The 18848-nt window shown below is 41.8% G+C and overlaps 1 protein-coding gene across 1 annotated transcript in view; it reads right to left on the bottom strand.

Moving 5' to 3' along the window:
- Positions 1-18848, bottom strand: part of LOC132402452 (multiple coagulation factor deficiency protein 2 homolog) — a 36609-nt gene that overhangs the window by 8857 nt on the left and 8904 nt on the right. The window contains exons 2-3 of the mRNA XM_059985302.1: positions 10287-10373; positions 6360-6481 (exon numbers count right to left, since the gene is read on the bottom strand). Of these exons, the coding sequence (XP_059841285.1) occupies positions 6360-6481; positions 10287-10373 (209 nt within the window). The remainder of the gene's footprint in view (positions 1-6359; positions 6482-10286; positions 10374-18848) is intronic.

Below are 18848 nucleotides of genomic sequence, written 5' to 3'. Positions count from 1 at the left end.
AGGTGGTATGTTGCCTCCCAGGTGCCAGTGTCAGGGATGTCTCAGATCGTGACCACAACATTTTAGAGTGGGGGTGGAGCAGCCAGATGTCTTGGTACATATTGGTAACAATGACATAGGAAGGAAAAGTAAAGTCCTGAAGAGAGAACTGAGAGAGCTAGGTAGAAAGCTGAGAAGCTGGACATCCTGGGTAGTAACTTCTGGGTTGCTATCGGTGCCACGCGCCAGTGAGGGTAGAAACAGGATGATTTGGCAGATAAATACATGGCTGAGAAGCTGGTGCAGGGGGCAGGGCTTCAGGTTCTTGGATCATTGGGATCTGTACTGGGGAAGCTATGACCTGTTCAAAAGTGACGGGTTGCACCTGAACCCGAGGGGTACCAATATTCTTGCAGGCAGTTTTGTTAGAGCTGTTGGGGAGGGTTTAAACTAATTTGGCAGGAGGGTGGGAACTGGAGTGAAGAGACTCAGGATAGGACTGATGGTAAAAAGTAAAGGTAGCGTGCAGTCAGACTGTCAGGAAGGGCAGGCAGGTGATGGGATTTGCAGCCGACAGGCTGAGTATCAAATTATCAGGGATGCAGAATCAAAGGATAGCAGAAACAGTACTCAATGTGTTGTATCTAAATGCACATAGTATAAGAAATAGGGTGGATGATCTTGTTGCAGTATTACAGATTGCCAGGTATGATGTTGTGGCCATCATTGGATTGTGGCTGAAAGATGGTTCTAGTTGGGAGCTGAATGTCCAAGGTTGCACATTATATCAGAGGGATAGGAAGGTAGGCAGAGGGGGTGGTGTGCCTCTACTGGTAAAGATGGCATTAAATCAGTAGAAAGATGTGACATAGGATCAGAAGATGTTGAATCCTTGTAGGCTGAGTTAAGAAACTGCAAAGGTAAAAGGACATTGATGGCAGTTATATACAGGCCTCCCAACAGTAGCTGGGAGGTGGACCGCAGGTTACAATAAGAAATAGAAAAGATGCGTCAAAAGGGCAACGTTATGGTAGTCATGGGAGATTTTCACATGCAGGTCGATTGCGAAAATCAGGTTGGTAATTGATCTCAAGAGAGTGAGTTTGTTAAATGCCTAAGAGATGGCTTTTTAGAGCAGTTTGTTGTTGAGCCTACTAGGGGATCAGTTATACTGGATTGGGTGTTGTGTAATGAACCATAGGCGATTAGGGAGCTGAAGGTAAAAGAACCCTTAGGAACCAGTGATCACAATATGATTGAGTTCAGCTTGAAACTTAACAGTGAGAAAGTAAAGTCTGAAGTAGCAGTATTTCAGTGGAGTAAGGGAAATTACTTTGTTATGAGAGAGGAGCTGGCCAAAGTAAATTGGAAGGAGCAGCTGGCAGGGATGTCAGCAGAGCAGCAATGGCGTGTGTTTCTGGGAAAAATGAAGAAGATGCAGGACATGTGTATTCCAAAAGTGAAAAAATATCAAATGGTAAAATAGTACAACCATGGGTGACAAGGGAAGTCAAAGCTTTGTAAAAGCAAAAGAAACAGCACACAACAAAGCAAAAATTAATGGGAAGATAGAGGACCAGGAAGTTTTTAAATAGCTACAGAGAGCAACTAAAAAAATTATTAGAATGGAAAAGATGAAATATGAAAGCAAGCTAGCAAATAACATCAAAGTGGATAGTAAAAGTTTTTTCAAGTATGTTAAAAATAAAAGAGAAATGAGAGTGGATATAGGACCTCTAGAAAATGAGGCAGGAAAAATAATAACGGGGGACAAGAAGATGGCTGATGAACTAAATGAGTATTTTGCATCAGTCTTCACTGTGGAAGACACTAGCAGTATGACTGATGTTGTAGTGTGAAGGAAGAGAAGTGGATGCAGTTACTGTTACAAGAGAGAAGGTGCTCAAAAAGCTGAAAGATCTGAAGGTACCTAAGTCACCCAGACCAGATGAACTGCACGCTGGGGTTCTGAAAGAGGTAACATTAGAGATTGTGGTGGCATTAGAAATGATCTTTCAAAAATCATTGGACTCAGCCATGGTGCCAGAGGATTGGAAAATTGCAAATGTCACTCCATTCTTTAAGAAAGAAGGAAGGCAGCAGAAAGGAAATAATTGACGTTAGCCTGACCTCAGTGGTTGGGACAATGTTGGAGTCATTTATTAACCATATAACAACAATCACAGCACGGAAACAGGCCATCTCAGCCCTCCTAGTCCGTGCCGAAAATTGGATGAGGTGATGGAGTACTTGGTGACACAGGACAAGATAGTACAAAGTCAGCATGGTTTCCTTTAGGGAAAATCCTGGTTGACTAACCTGTTGGAATTCTTTGAGGAGATTACAAGTAGAATAGATAAAGGGGATGCAGTGGATATTGTATATTTAGATTTTCAGAAGGCCTTTGACAAGATGCCATTCATGAGGCTACTTACCAAGTTAAGAGCCCATGGTATTACAGAAAAGTTACTAACATGGTTAATGCATTGGCTGATTAGTACGAGGCAGCGAGTGGGAATAAAAGGATCCTTTTCTGGTTGGCTGCCAGTGACTAGTGGGGTTCCGCAGGGGTTGGGACCATTTCTTTTTATGCTGTTTCAAAATAATTTAGATGATGGAATAGATGGTTTTGTTGCCAAGTTTGCAGATGATACAAAGATAGGTAGGTAGTGTTGAGAAATCAGGTAGGATGCAGAAGGACTTAGAGTAGGAGAATGGGCAAGAAAGTGGCAAATGAAATACAATGTTGGAAAATGCACGGTCATGCACTTTGGTAGTAGAAATAAATGTGCGGACTATTTTCTAAATGGGGAGAAAATCCAAAAATCTGAGATGCAAAGGGACTTGGGAGTCCTTGTGCAGAACACCCTGAAGGTTAATTTGCAGGTAGTATCGGTAGTGAGGAAGACAAATGCCATGTTAGCATTTGTTTCAAGAGGTCTAGGTACTGTGAACAGTTTTAGGCCTCTCATCTTCGAAAAGGTGTGCTGGCATTGGAGAGGGTCCAGAGGAGGTTCACAAGGATGATTCCAGAAATGAAAGGGTTATCATACAAGGAACATTTGATCGCTCTGGGTCTGTACTCGCTGGAATTCAGAAGGATGAGGAGGGATCTCATTGAAATTTTTCGAATGTTGAAAGGCCTAGACAGAGTAGATGTTTAAAGTTTGTTTCCCATGGTGGGAGAGTCTAGGAAAAGAGGGCACAGCCTCAGGATAGAGGGGCGCCCTTTCAAAACAGAGATGTGGAGAAATTTCTTTTGCCAAAGGGTGATGATTTTGTGGAATTTGTTGCCATGTGACATCAAAGGTTATGAGGAGAAGGCCCGGAACTCGGGTTGAGGAGGAGGTAAAAAGGCAAACACCATGATTGAATGGCAGAGCAGGCTCAATGGGCCAGATGGCCTAATTCTGCACCAATGTCTTATGGTCTAAAGAATCCTGAGCAGGAAGACAACGAAAGAGGAGGAGGGTTGAAGACAGGAGAAAGGGCTATTGGTGTGGTTTGGAGAGTCCTTGCCAAAGGAGGAGGCAGAAGAACAGCTCAGCATCATGGTGGGTGCAGAACTTACTGAGGTGCCGGCACAGGGGGACAAAGGTGAGGCCCTTACTGAATACAAAACGTTCTGCCTCACAAAGGGGAAGTTTAGAGGGATTTGTGAAGAGTTGGTATGGCTGAGAGTGGTATGGATCGGGGGAGTGGTGGTGTGGGGAAGAGGGTTCTCTTGTTTTTGGGTTGTATAGAATGCTGGGGTATTGCCTAGCATTCATCTGTAGTACATCTGGCAATCTGAGCACGAGTTATGGTCAAACTTGCCCCAGTTCTCCAAACAGATTTAAAGTATCTCTATTAGCAGCCATGTTTGGCAGAGGATGGGATACATGTTAGGCCTCACAGTGAACAACTGATTTTAGAATTTACAATGTATTCAGAAGGCAATCTACTTAATGCAACAAAAATACTTGTGGCAGAAACCACAGCAAACGTGGAAAAGGGGTGGCATGGTAGCGTAATGCTTACAGAATCAGTTGTCAGATCAGCGTTCAATTCCTGTCTATCTGTAAGGAGTTTGTACGTTCTCCCTGTGACTGTGTGGATTTCCTCTAGGATCTCCGGTTTCCTCCCACATTCCAAAGACCTACAGGTAAGGGTGAGTAAGTTGTGGTCATGCCATGTTGGCACCGGAAGTGTGGCAAAACTTACGGGCTGCTCCCAGAACATCGGTCATTGACACAAACAACCCTTTTCACGGCACGTTTCAATATACATATGAAAAATAAAGATACTCTGATCTTTAGATGCAGACCTGGTCAGTGAGCTTGATTGACAATAAAATTAACCAATCACACCCTTTAGTTTCACCACTTGCTGCTTTGATCTTCTGGTTCATCTTTGAAGACAAATATGGAAGTTACCTTGGAGCATAGCAACTAGACAGCATTTAGAACATGGGTTCCCAGCCTGGGATCCACAGACCCTTTGCTTAATAGTATTGGTATGAGGGGTGATTGATAAGTTTGTGGCCTAAGGTAGAAGTCAAGTCACTTTTATTGTCATTTTGACCATAACTGCTATTTACAGTACATAGTAAAAATGAGACAATGTTTTCCAGGACCATGGTGTTACATGACACAGTACAAAAACTAGACTGAACTACGAAAAAAACAACACAGATAAAAAAAACAACTACACTAGACTACAGACCTACCGAGGACTGCATAAAGTGCACAAAACAGTGCAGGCATTACAATAAATAATAAACAGGACAATAGGGCAGTAAGGTGTCAGTCCAGGCTCTGGGTATTCAGGAGTCTGATAGCTTGGGGGAAGAAACTGTTATGTAGACTGAACGTGAGAGTCAATTTTAGAAAACCTAGCACATTAATTTTTCAACATAGTCCCCTCCTACACACTTAGTCTGGCGATCGTGGAGCATATGGATCCCTTCTTTGTGAAAATGGGCCACAGCAGGGGTGATTGATAAGCTTGTGGCCTAAGGTAGAAGGAGGTGAGTTATACAGCTCTTATTACATGCACATGCAGTTCAACTCTGAGTGAAAATGCAGAAAGTTTGAAGTTAATAACTCATCTCCTTCTACCTTAGGCCACAAACTTATCAATCACCCCATGCTGTGGACCACTTCTGGAGGTCCAAGACGCGGACTTCTACAAAGAAGGGATCCATATGCTCCACGACCGCTGGACTAAGTGTGTAAATGTAGGAAAAATAAATGTGCTAGGTTTTCTAAAATTGACACCTTCTACCTTAGGCCACAAACTTATCAATCACCCCCCCCCCCCCCCCCCCCCATACATGGCATAAAAAAGGTTGGTAGTCCCTGATTTAGAGTGTAATTGTTTTTGGTTTCTATGTATATTCATTAATAAGTAGTAACCTGCTGCTTTTCAAAGAAAATTTATTATCAAAGTATGTCAATGTCACCATATACAACCCTGAGATTCATTTTCTTGGGGTCATTCTCAATAGAATCAATGAAAGACCACACCAACTGGGCATACAACCAGCATGCAAAAGACAATAACTGCAAATGCAATATTGCTGAAAAGCTGTTTTGCACAAGATAAGCACTTTCTGATCCAGTGCCATAAACCTTAGCAATCCCCTTCACAGCTGAAAATAAGTAAAGTTGTTTACAACAGTTCACTGGCACAGCGGTCAGGTGACAAATTATTTTTTTTACCTAGTGACTTGTAAGTTTAAGCCTAAAAAGAATTTCCAACGAGCCCACAAACAGGCACAATCAGGGAAATGCACCTTGGTAATAATGCTGTAGATAGTATAGTCAGTCTTGTGTTGAATCTGTTGTCATTTCACAAAGCCCAATTAAATGTTTGCAGTAATGAGATTTGCAGGATATAATTTGCCTTTGAAGTTTTTGGACCTTAATTAGGAGATTTCAGACCAAAATCCACTAATGAACAAAAATATTCCTTATGCATCAGCCTTGCAGAGAGGGCTTTTGTTTTAATAACTATGGGACGTGATGAGTTACACGGAGGAAAGTGTTACCACTACAAAAGGGAAGCTATTTAATGAAGATGAATTTGAAGGAGGGTGAGGTGGGGTGCATCTTGATCTCAGTCTGTGATCTGAAGGGTGATGCATGACACATCTGGTGTAGCTTCTGCCTCACCCTGAGCTCCAGTGTGTTCGGTGTGGAGCTTGCATGTTGTCCCGTGGTCACACGGTTTCTCCTGCATGTTTTGGTTTGCTCCCACATTTCATAGATATGTGTAGGTGAGTGGAGGCTAATGTGAAGGGAATAAAATAGGATTTAAGTAGATGGGTGATTAATGGCGGGCCAGAGGGCCTGTTTCTAAGCTGTATCTCTTCCCAGAGAGACAATCAGAAATGTTACCTGTCAGTAAATTCATCATGTCTTCTTTAGAAAAAACAGACAGGGGTTCCTCAAGGGACTCTTCCAGTGCTGTCAATATTTCAAGACCATCCAAGAGCATGTTTTTGTCGAAGTCATGCAGACTGGAAAAAGGGAAAAAGATATAAGGCGATTAATTATCCAAGAGGTGTGGAAAAAATTTAAATTAGTACTCTAAAGGAACCATCACACATTTGGGAAGTTCCCTTTCTAGCTGGCTGTCAAATGTAATTGTTCTGTAGTTTTATTGACTTCTATTTATTACTTGATGCCTGAGAGTTGAAGTTGTATTGAAACTATTCTCTACAATAAGGGAAGACAGGTAGTTTTGGATGTTGGTGGGTAGTGCACGGCAATACCTTCTGTACCCAACAACTATAACAATTATTGAGCACATCTACATGAAACGTCACAGGAAAGCAGCATCCATCATGCAAGCACCCCCAGTATCCAGGTCATGCTCTCTTCTCACTGCTGCCGTCAGGAAGAAGGTACAGAAGCCTCAGAACTCACGCCAGCAGGTTCACTTACAATTACTACCCTTCAACCATCAGGCTCTGGAACAAGAGGGGATAACTTTACTCACCACATCATTGGATATTCCCATAATCAATGGACTCACTTTCAAGAACTCTTCAACTCATATGCTTGATATTTATTTATTTATTATTGATTCTTCTTTTTGCCTCTGCACTTTGGCTGAACACACTAGTCAGGTGGTCTTACATTGATTCTGTTACTGTTATTCTATAGATTTATTGAATGTACCCACAAGAAAATGAACCTTAGGGTTGTATATGGTGACATGTATGTACTTTGATAATAAATTTACTTTGAACTTCGAACATCCAATTATTTCTGTTGAATTTCTTAGCATTCTCAAAATGCGGCCACAGCTGGCATGACTTGTATTAAATACTCTGTAGTGGTTGCCTTAGGAAATATAGTGATGAGCTTCCTTCATGAAACACTGTAGTTCAGTATTGCAAAGGTGCTCTGATTGCTTCTGTGTCTGGTATGGAGATGCCAATGCACAGGATTGTAAGAGACTTCAGAGGGTTATAGACCCAGCCAGCTCCATCATGGGCATAGCATTCACTATTATGGACCCTCACCATCCAGTATGTGCCCTCTTCTCAGACCTACTGTAAGGGGGGAGGTCAGTTTTAGGAACAGCTTCTTCCCCTTCACCATCAGATTAATGAATGGTCAATGAACACTACCTTGCTATTGGTCCTTTGTACTATTTAATATTTTTATTGTTATTTCTGCACTGTACTGATGCCACTAAACAACCAATGATTTACAGCATGTCGGTGTCAGTAAACCTGATTCTGACATACACTGTCAGGTAGTGATATTCTGCAACAATAATAGAGCGATGAACACTGCTTTCAAAGGAGTTCAAATGGAGTCATAGGAATACAACATAGGAACAGGCCCTTGAGCCCATCTAGTCTGTGCCAAACCATTAAACTGCCTCCCCCCATCAACCTACACTTGGATCATAGCCCTCCATACGCCTACAATCCATGTGCCTATCTAAACTTCTAAAATGTAGAAATTGAGTTGGCATGCATCACTTGTACTGGCAGCTTGTTCCACCCTCTCACGGCCCTCTGAGTAAAGAAGTTTCCCCTTAAACATTGCAGCTTTCACCCTTAACCTGTGACCTCTAGCTGAAGTCCCACCCCACCTCAGTGAAAAAAGCCTGCTTGCATTTACCCTATCTATACTCCTCATGATTTTGAACACTATCAAATTTCCTCTCAATCTTCTAAATTTCAGGGAACAAAGTTCTAACCTATTCAATCTTTCCTTATAATTCAGGTCCTCCAGTCCTCTAAACATCCTTGTAAATTTTCTCTGTACTCTTCCAACCTTCCTTACATCTTTCTTGAACAAAAAACTGCACACAATACTCCAAAATTAGACCTCATCAATGTCGTATACAACTTCAACATAACAACCCATCTCCTGTACTCAATACTTTGATTTATAAAGGCCAATGTGCCAAAAGCTTCCTTTACAATCCTATATATCTGTGACACCATTTCATTGAATTATGGACCTGTATTCCCAGAGCCATTTGTTTTCTACCACATTGCCCAGTGCCCTACCCTGGTTGGCCTTATTGAAGTGCAAAACCTCACTCTTGTCTACATTAAGTTCCATTGGCCATTTTACAACCAATTTTTCCAGCTGATGCAGATCTCTCTGCAAGCCATGATAGCCTTCCTCCCCGTCCACGACACCACCAATCATCTGCAACTTTGCTGATCCAGTTAATCACATTATCATCCAGATCATTGATATAGATGATAAACAACAAAGGATCCAGCATCAATCATTCCAGCACACCACTAGTCACGGGCCTCCAGTCAGAGAGGAGACCATCTACTATCACTTCCTGTTTTCTCCTGTAGAGCCAATGTCTAATCCAATTTAGATGTCTCTGCTAGGGCCCTGAGAATTTCTGCACTTGCCTTACACAGAGTGCATGAGAACATCCTGTCAGGCCCTGGGGATTTATCCTTGGTAATTTGCTTTAAGATAGCAAACACCTCCTCCTCTCTAATCCGTATAGGGTCCATAACCTTGCTGCTGCTTTGCCTCACTTCTATAGACTCTGTGTCCACCTCCCAAGTAAAAGCAGATGCAAAACATCAATCTAAGATTTCCCCCAACTCTTTTAGCTCCACGCATAGACTACCATTCTGATCTTCCAAAGGTCAAATCTTGACCCTTGCAATCCTTTTGCTCTTAAAATATCTGTAGAATCCCTTAGGATTCTCCTTCACCATGTCTACTAGAGTAACCACATACTTTTTAGCCCTCCTGATTTCTTTAAGTGTTTTCTTGCATTTCTTCTACTCCATAAGCACCTCATTTGTTCCCACCTTCACTTTTGAAGCCCTCCCATTTAGCAAGAATACCCTTGCCAGAAAATCCTGTCCCAATCCACACTTGCCAGATCCTTTCTGATACCCTCAAAATTGGCGTTTCTCCAATTTAGGACCTCAACTTGGGGACCAGACCTACCCTTTTATTTACTTCGAAACTAATAGCATTATGATCATTAGATGTAGAGTGTTCTCCTAAACAAACGTTTGTCAACCTGCCCTATCTCATTCCCTCATTCAAGTCTTACATACCAGAAGTCAACTTGGCTTATTTCTTTAACCCTGCTTTTAGTGATGTGTAGTTCCTGCATTAGCACTTCAACCAAGGTAGCCAACCAAGTAAGCCAACCCAGAGTCTATGTGCACTGAGCATTTAGGAGAGCCCAGCTAACATTGATTTGCCTAACTGTTAAAAAGCTTCTTATTAAGTGGGAATACAAGCATTTCTGAAAAAAGATCAAGGTTAAAAAGAATTCTTACCTTGTTTGTGCTGGACATCTGCCAGTTCTGCTGGTTACTTAACATGATCAGATGTTATTAACATGATTTGGGCAAAAAAAAATAAAGGTTTAGTTTGACTTTTCAGTGGCACTTCAGCAAGAATGTAACTGCAGTTGTTTACATGTTCAGACTCAGCAGACATAACTACATTAAGCTCTGAAACTGATGTGAACATCAGATAATTATAATTTTAATACATAATTACTTTCTTTATTATTTAACAAATGCAATGTCTCTCACAAAGTCTGCATTTGTATAATATAATAATTTTCTCTAATTATTGTTTTTCCTTAACAGATATGATCCAATAGTGGTATGAGTGAAAGGAGGAGGGAGGGGGACACCGTATTGATGATATCAGCTTCTTTCATGTGTCTGGGACACCCTCGAGTGGCCCAAATGATCAGTGTGCTGAACAATAAATCTTAGTGTAAACAGCTGAGGAAAAATATTGGAAAAACATTTATGAAGACTTTCAACAGAAGTGCAGAAGCACCTGACTCACGTGAAGTAGTAGAATTCCAGCTCATTCTCTGACATTTTGTCCAAGTCAATCTTTCCAAGATGCTGTTTCAGCTCCTCCTCAAGGTGGCTGCAAAGACAAATATGATTTCATCTTGGATGTGAAATAGTAGCATTGCATTAAGGGCAGAGAGGGACTTTGAACTCAGAAATTCCTCATGTTTTCAGAAACAGGGAATGAAAGGGTTAACATATTAGAAGCATTTGATTGCTCTGGACCTATCCTCACTGGAGTTTAGAAGAATAAGTGGGGGGGGGGGGGGTGGGAATCATTGAAACATAACAAATATTGAAAGGTCTAGATAGAGTGGATGTGGAGAGGATGTTTCCTACAGTCTTGGACCAGTATACACAACCTCAGATAGAGGGACGTCCATTTTGAACAGATGAGAAGGAACTTCTTTAGCCAGAGGGTGGTGAATCTGTGCATTTCATTGCTATAGATGGCTGTGGAGGCAATTCTTTGGGTATGTTTAAAGTGGAGATTGATAGGTTCTTAATTAGTAGGGCTGTCAAAGGTTATTGTAGGAAAGACGGATATAGTGCTGAAAATGAGGTAGCTGGTTCACAGAGGTAATGTGCAGTGAGGAGAAGCTGATGATAGGGCAGAATAACAGGATGAGTTGCAACGTAAAAGGCTGACAAAATCAAAATGGTGAATACAGGACTGAAGGTGTTATATTCAACTGTTCAAAGGTACATAAATGAACTTGTATCACTGTTACAGATTGGCAGGTATGATGTTGTTGGCATCACTGAATCATGGCAGAAAGAAAATGATAGCTAAGAGTTTAATGTCCAAGGATACATGTTGTATCAAAAGGACAAGCAGGAAGGTAGAGGGAGGCAGAGTTCTGTGTTGGTAAAAAAAAAATGAAATCCAATCATTAGAAAGAGGTGACATAAGGTTGGAAGGTGTTGAATCATTGTGGATTAGCTAAGGAACTGCAAGGGTAAACAGACCCTGATGAGAATTGTAAACAGACCCACAAACAGTAGTAAGGATTTGGTCTACAAATTACAATGGGAGATAGAAAATGCACGCCAAAAGGGCAATGTTACAATAGTCATGGGCGATTTCAATATGCAGGTAGATTGGGAAGATCAGGTTGGTGCTGGATTCTAGGTGGAGGAACTTCTAGAGTATTGATGAGATGGCTTTTTAAGAGCAGCAGCTTATGGTTGAGCCCATGAGGGGATGAGCTATTCTGGACTGGCTACTGAACTAGAATTCATCAGGGAGCTTAAGGTAAAAGAACACTAAGGAGCAGTTGTCATAATATGATCAAATTCACCCTGACATTTAAGGACAAGCTAAAGTCAGACATATCAGTACCACAGTGGAGTAAAGGGAATTACAGAGGCATGAGAGGAGTTGGCCGGAATTGATTGGAAAATGATACTGGCAGGGATGATGTCAGAGCAGCAATGGCTGGAATTTCTGAAAGCAATTCATAAGACACAGCATAAAAACATTCTAAAGAGGAAGAAATATTCTAAAGGCAAGATGACACAACCGTGGCTAACAAGAGAAGTCAAAGCCAACATAAAAGCCAAAGAGAGGGCATAATAGAACAAAAATTAGTGTGAAGTTAGAGGATTGGGAAGCTTTTAAAAACCAACAGAAGGCAACTAAAAATGTCATTAAGGTAAAGATGGAATACACAAGAAAGTTAGCCAATAATATTAAAGAGGATACCAAAAGTTTCATGAGATATCTAAAGTGTAAAAGAGCACCAAGACTGGATATCAAACTATTGGAAAATGATTGTGAAGAGGTTGTAGTGGGGAACAAGAAAATGCTAGATGAACTGAAAAAGTATTTTGTATTAGTCTTCATTGTGAAAGACACTAGAAGTATGGTGGAAGTTCCAGGTGTCATGAAGTGTGTGAATTTATCATTACTAGAGAGAAAGTTCTTGAGAAACAAAGATCTGAAGGTAGATAAGTCAGCTGAACTATATGGTGTACACTCCAGAATTCTGAAAGAGGTGGCTGAAGAGACTATCAAGCATTAGTATGGTTCCAGAAGACTGGAAAAATGTAAATGTCACACCATTCTTCAAGAAAGGAAAGAGGCTGAAGAAAGGAAACTATAGGCCAGTTACTCTGCCCTTAGTGGTTGGGAAGGTGTTGGAGTTGATTATTAAGGATGAGGTCTCAGGATACTTGGAGGCACTTGATAAAATAAATGGTAGTCAGCATGGTTTCTTCAAAGGAAAATCTTACCTGACACACCTGTATGATTTCTTTGAAAAAATAACAAGCAAGGTGGACAAAGGAGAATTGGATGATGTATTTAGATTTTCAGAAGGCCTTTGACAAGGTGCAACATATGAGGCTGCATAACAAGCCCATGGTATTACAGGAAACAATTCTAGCATAGATAAAGCAGTGGCTGATTGGCAGGATTTGGATGATAGAATTGATGGCTTTGTTGCAAGGTTTGTTTCAACTGCAGGAGACAGAAAGTTGTGATTGTAGGGGATTTTAATTTTCCACACATTGATTGGGACTCCCATACTGTTAAAGGTCTAGATGGGTTAGAGCTTCTGAAATGTGTTCAGGAAAGTTTTCTAAATCAACATATAGATGTACCAACTAGGGAGGATGCAATATTAGATCTATTAGGAATTGAGTTAGGGCAAGTGACAGAAGTGTGTGTAAGGGAACACTTTGGTTCCAATGATCATAATATCATTAGTTTCAACTTGATCATGAATAAAGATAGATCTGGTCCTTGGGTTGAAGTTTTAAACTGGAAAAAGGCCAAATTTGAAGAATTGAGAAAGGATCTAAAAAGTGTAGATTGGGACAGGTTGTTCTCTGGCAAGGATATGATTGGTAAGTGGGAGACCTTCAAAGGAGAAATTTTGAGAGTGCAGAGTTTGTATGTTCCTGTCAGGGTTAAAGGCAAAATGAACAAGAATAAGGAACCTTGGTTCTCGAGGGATATTGGAACTCTAATAAAGAAGAAGAGAGAGAAGTATAACATGTATAGGCAACAGGGAGGAAATAAGATGCCTGAGGAGTATAAAAGAGTAAGAAAATACTTAAGAAGGAAGTCAGGAAGGCTAAAAGAAGACATGAAGTTGCTTTAGCAGTCAGGGTGAAGGATAATTCTAAGAGCTTCTACAGGTATGTTAAGAGCAAAAGGATAGTAAGGGATAAAATTGGTCCTCTTGAAGGTCAAAGTGGTCGGCTATGTAAGGAACCAAAAGAAATGGGAGAGATATTAAGTGGGTTTTTTGTATCTGTATTTACTAAGGAAACTTGAATGGAGTCTATGAAAACAAGGCAAACAAGTAGGGAGGTCATGGAACTTGTACAGATTAAAGAGGAGGAGGTGCTTGCTGTCTTGAGGCAAATCAGAGTAGATAAATGCCTTGAAGGAGACTAGTGTTGAAATTGCAGGGGTCCTGGCAGAAATATCTAAAATGTCAATATCCACCGGTCAAGTGCTGGAGGATTGGGGGATAGCTCATGTAGTTCCGGTGTTTAAAAAAGGCTCAAAAAGTAAGCCTGGAAATGATAGGCCGCTAAGTTTGACATCAGTAGTAGGAATAAACTACTGGAAGGAATACTAAGAGATAGGATCTACAAGTATTTAGATAGACAGGGCCTTATTAGAAAAAGTCAGCATGGCTTTGTGCATGGTAGGTCATGTTTAATCAATCTATTAGAGCTTTTCAAGGAAGTTACCAGGAAAGTGGTTGAAGGGAAGGCAGTGGATATTGTATACATAGACTTCAGTAAGGTCTTTGACAAGGTCCCGCATGGGAGGTTAGTTAGGAAGATTCGGTCACTAAGTATACATGGAGAGGTAGTAAATTGGATTAGACATTGGCTCAATGGAAGAAGCCAGAGAGTGGTAGTGGAGGATTGCTACTCTGAGTGGAGGCCTGTGACAAGTGGTGTGCCTCAGGGATCAGTGTTGGGTCCATTGTTATTTGTCATCTATATCAATGATCCGGATGATAATGTGGCAAATTGGATCAGCAAATTTGCTGATGATACAAAAATAGGAGGTGTCGTGGACTGTGAGGAAGGTTTTCAAAGCTTGCAGAGGGAATTGGACCAGTTGGAGGAATGGGCTGAAAAATGGCAGATGGCGTTTATTGCGGACAAGTTTAAGGTATTGCACTTCAGAAGGTCAAATCAAGGTAGAACATACAAGGTAAATGGTAGGACACTGAGAAGCGCAGTAGAGCAGAAGGATCTGGGAGTACAGATACATAATTCCCTAAAAGTGGTGCCACAGGTAGATAGGGTCGTAAAGAGAGCTTTTGGTACATTGGCCTTTATAAATCAAAGTATTGAGTATAAGAGTTGGAATGTAAAGGTGAGGTTGTATAAGACATTGATGAGACCGAATTTGGAGTATTGTGTGCAGTTTTGGTCACCTAATTACAGGAAGGATATTAATAAGGTTGAAAGAGTGCAGAGAAGGTTTACAAGAATGTTGCCGGGACTTGAGAAACTGTTACAGAGAAAGGTTGAATAGGTTATAGACAATAGACAATAGGTGCAGAAGTAGACCATTCGGCCCCTCGAGTCTGCACCGCCATTCTGAGAACATGGCTGATCATTCACTATCAATACCCAGTCCCTGCCTTGTCCCCATATCCCTTGATTCCCCTATCCATCAGATATCTATCCAGCTCCTTCTTGAAAGCATCCAGAGAATTGGCCTCCACCGTCTTCCGAGGCAGTGCATTCCACACCTCCACAACTCTCTGGGAGAAGAAGTTCTTCCTCAACTCTGTTTTAAATAACTGACCTCTTATTCTCAATCCATGCCCTCTGGTACTGGACTCTCCCAACATCTGGAACATATTTCCTGCCTCAATCCTATCAAATCTTTTAATTATCTTAAACGTTTCAATCAGATCCCCTCTCAATCTCTTCAATTCCAGTGTGTACATGCCCAATCTCTCTAACCTTTCTGCGTAAGACAGCCCTGCCATCCCAGGAATCAACCTAGTGAATCTACGCTGCACTTCCTCAATTGCCAGAATGTCCTTCCTCAAACCTGGAGACCAAAACTGTACACAATATTCCAGGTGTGGTCTCACCAGGGCCCTGTACAAATGCAAAAGGACATCCTTGCTCTTGTACTCAATTCCCCTTGTAATAAAGGCCAACATTCCATTTGCCCTTTTCACTGCCTGTTGCACTTGCTCATTCACCTTCATCGACTGATGAACTAGGACTCCTAGGTCTCTTTGCATTTCTCCCTTACCTAACTCTACACCGTTCAGACAATACTCTGCACTCTTGTTCCTGCTTCCAAAGTGGATAACTTCACATTTATTCACATTGAATGACATCTGCCAAGTATCTGCCCACTCACCCAGCCTATCCAAGTCTCCCTGTATTCTCCTAACGTCCTCTTCGCATGTCACAATGCCACCCAGTTTAGTATCGTCAGCAAACTTGCTGATATAGTTTTCAATGCCCTCATCTAAATCGTAAAGAGCTGTGGTCCCAATACAGAGCCCTGTGGTACCCCACTAGTCACCTCTAGCCAGTCCGAGAAACACCCATTCACTGCTACCCTTTGCTTTCTATCTGCCAACCAGTTTTCTATCCATGTTGAAACCCTGCCCCCAATGCCATGAGCTCTGATTTTACTCACCAATCTCCTATGTGGCACCTTATCGAATGCCTTCTGAAAATCTAGGTACACAACATCCACTGACTTACCCTCATCTAACATCCCTGTTACACCCTCAAAAAACTCCAACAGATTAGTCAAGCATGATTTGCCCTTGGTAAATCCATGCTGGCTCGGCCTAATTCTATTACTGCCATCAAGATGTGCCACTATTTCGTCCTTAATAATGGACTCAAGCATCTTCCCCACGACTGATTTTAGGCTAACAGGGCGATAGTTCTCTGTTTTCTCCTTCCCTCCCTTCTTGAAAGGTGGGATAACATTAGCCACTCTCCAATCCTCAGGAACTGATCCTGAATCTAAGGAACATTGGAAAATGATTACCAATGCATCCACAATTTCTTGAGCCACCCCTTTTAGAACCCTCGGATGCAGACCATCTGGACTCGGGGATTTATTAGCCTTCAGTCCTACCAGTCTACTCATCACAGTTTCTTTCCTAATGTCAATCTGTCTCAATTCCTCTGATATCTTATGACCCTGGCCCATCCATACATCTGGGAGATTGCTTGTGGCCTCCCTGGTGAAGACAGATCTAAAGTACGCATTAAATTCTTTTGCCGTTTCCCTGTTTCCCATAACAATTTCTCCCAATTCATTCTTCAAGGGGCCAATATTGTTCTTAACTATCTTCTTTCTCTTCACATAGCTAAAAAAGCTTTTGCTATCCCTTTTTATATTCCTGGCTAGACTGAGCTCATACCTGATTTTTTCTCTCCGTATTGCTTTTTTAGTCAAGATCTGCTGTTCCTTAAAACTTTCCCAATCATCTGTATTCCCACTCATCTTAGCCCTGTCATACTTCTTTTTCTTTAATGCTATGCAATCTCTGACTTCCTTTGTCAACCACTGTGGCCCCTTCCCCCTCTTTGAATCCTTCCTTCTCATCTTTTGTATTATCCCCAAGAATATCTGCCACTGCTGATTCACTGTCTTTCCTGCCAGGGCATCCGTCCATTTAACTTTGGCCAGCTCTTCCCTCATGGCTCCGTAGTCTCCTTTATTTAATTGCAACACTGACACCTCTGATCTGCCCTTATCCCTCTCAAATTGTAGATAAAAACTTATCATGTTATGATCACTACTTCCTAATGGCTCCTTTACTTCAAGATCACTTATCAATTCCTGTTCATTACACATCACCAAATCCAAAATAGCCTCGTTCCTGGTTGGCTCAAGCACAAGCTGTTCCAAAAATACATCCCTTAGACACTCCACAAACTCCCTATCCTGGGGTCCAGCACCTACCTGATTCTCCCAGTTCACCTGCATGTTGAAATCTCCCATAACGACTGCATTACCTTTAGCACATGCCAATGTTAACTCCCTAATCAACTTGTACCCAATATCCACGCTACTGTTTGGGGGCCTGTACACAACACCCATTAGGGTCTTTTTACCCTTACTGTTCCTCAGCTCAATCCACACAGACTCTACTTCCCCTGTTCCCAAGTCACCTCTTGCTCAGGACTGAATCTCATTCCTCACCAACAGGGCCACCCCACCCCCTCTTCCCATATTTCTGTCTCTACGATAGCACGTATACCCTGGTACACTCAATTCCCAGGCCTGATCCCCTTGCAGCCAGGTCTCCGTTATCCCAACAATATCGTAGTTCCCCATTTTCATCTGAGCTTCAAGCTCATCTGTCTTATTTCTGACACTAATAAAGTTAGGACTTTATTCCCTGGAGCGTAGGAGAATGAGGGGTGATTTGATAGAGGTGTATAAAATTATGATGTGTATAGATAGAGTGAATGCAAGCAGATTTTTTCCACTGAAGCTAGGGGAGAGAAAAACCAGAGGTCATAGGTTAAGGGTGAAGGGGGAAAGTTTAAAGGGAACATTGGGGGAGGGCTTCTTCACACAGAGAGTGGTGGGTTTGTGGAATGAGCTGCCAGATGAAGTGGTGAATGTGAGCTCACTTTTGACATTTAAGAAAAACTTGGACAGGTATATAGATGAGGGGTGTTTGGAGGGATGTGGTCCAGGTGCAGGTCAGTGGGACTAGGCAGAAAAATGGTTCGGTACAGCCAAGAAGGGCCAAAAGGCCTGTTTCTGTGCTGTAATGTTCTGTGGTTCTATGAAGATAGGTGAAGGGGTAAGTAGTTTTGAGGAAGTGGAGAGGCTACAGAAGGACTGAGACAGATTAGAAGAATGGGAAAAGACACGGCAGATAGAATAGAGTGTCAGGAAGTGTGTGGTATTGCACTTTAGCTGAGTATTTTCTAAGTGGAGAGAAAATACATAAATCTGAGGCACAAGGTAACTTGAGAGTCCTTGTGCAGGATACCCTAAAGGTTAATTTGCAGACTGAGGCTGTGGTGGTGAAAGACTGAAATAGACAATAGGTGCAGAAGTAGACCATTCAGCCCTTTGAGCCTGCACTGCCATTCTGAGATCATGGCTGATCAATTCCTATCAATACCCGGTTCCTGCCTTGTCCCCATATCCCTTGATTCCCCTATCCATAAGATACCTATCTAGCTCCTTCTTGAAAGCATCCAGAGAATTGGCCTCCACTACCTTCTGAGGCAGTGCATTCCAGACACCCACAACTCTCTGGGAGAAGAAGTTTTTCCTTAACTCTGTCCTAAATGACCAACGCCTTATTCTCAAACTATGCCCTCTGGTACTGGACTCTCCCAGCATCTGGAACATATTTCCTGCCTCTATCTTGTCCAATCCCTTAATTATCTTATATGTTTCAATCAGATCCCCTCTCAATCTCCTTAATTCCAGCGTGTACAAGCCCAGTCTCTCTAACCTCTCTGCGTAAGACAGTCCAGACATCCTAGGAATTAACCTCGTGAATCTATGCTGCACTTCCTCTACAGCCAGGATGTCCTTCCTTAACCCTGCACACCA

This window comes from Hypanus sabinus, chromosome 12, assembly GCF_030144855.1.
Source record: "Hypanus sabinus isolate sHypSab1 chromosome 12, sHypSab1.hap1, whole genome shotgun sequence".
NCBI lineage: Eukaryota > Metazoa > Chordata > Chondrichthyes > Myliobatiformes > Dasyatidae > Hypanus > Hypanus sabinus.
This window is presented reverse-complemented; position numbering and strand designations above follow the sequence as displayed.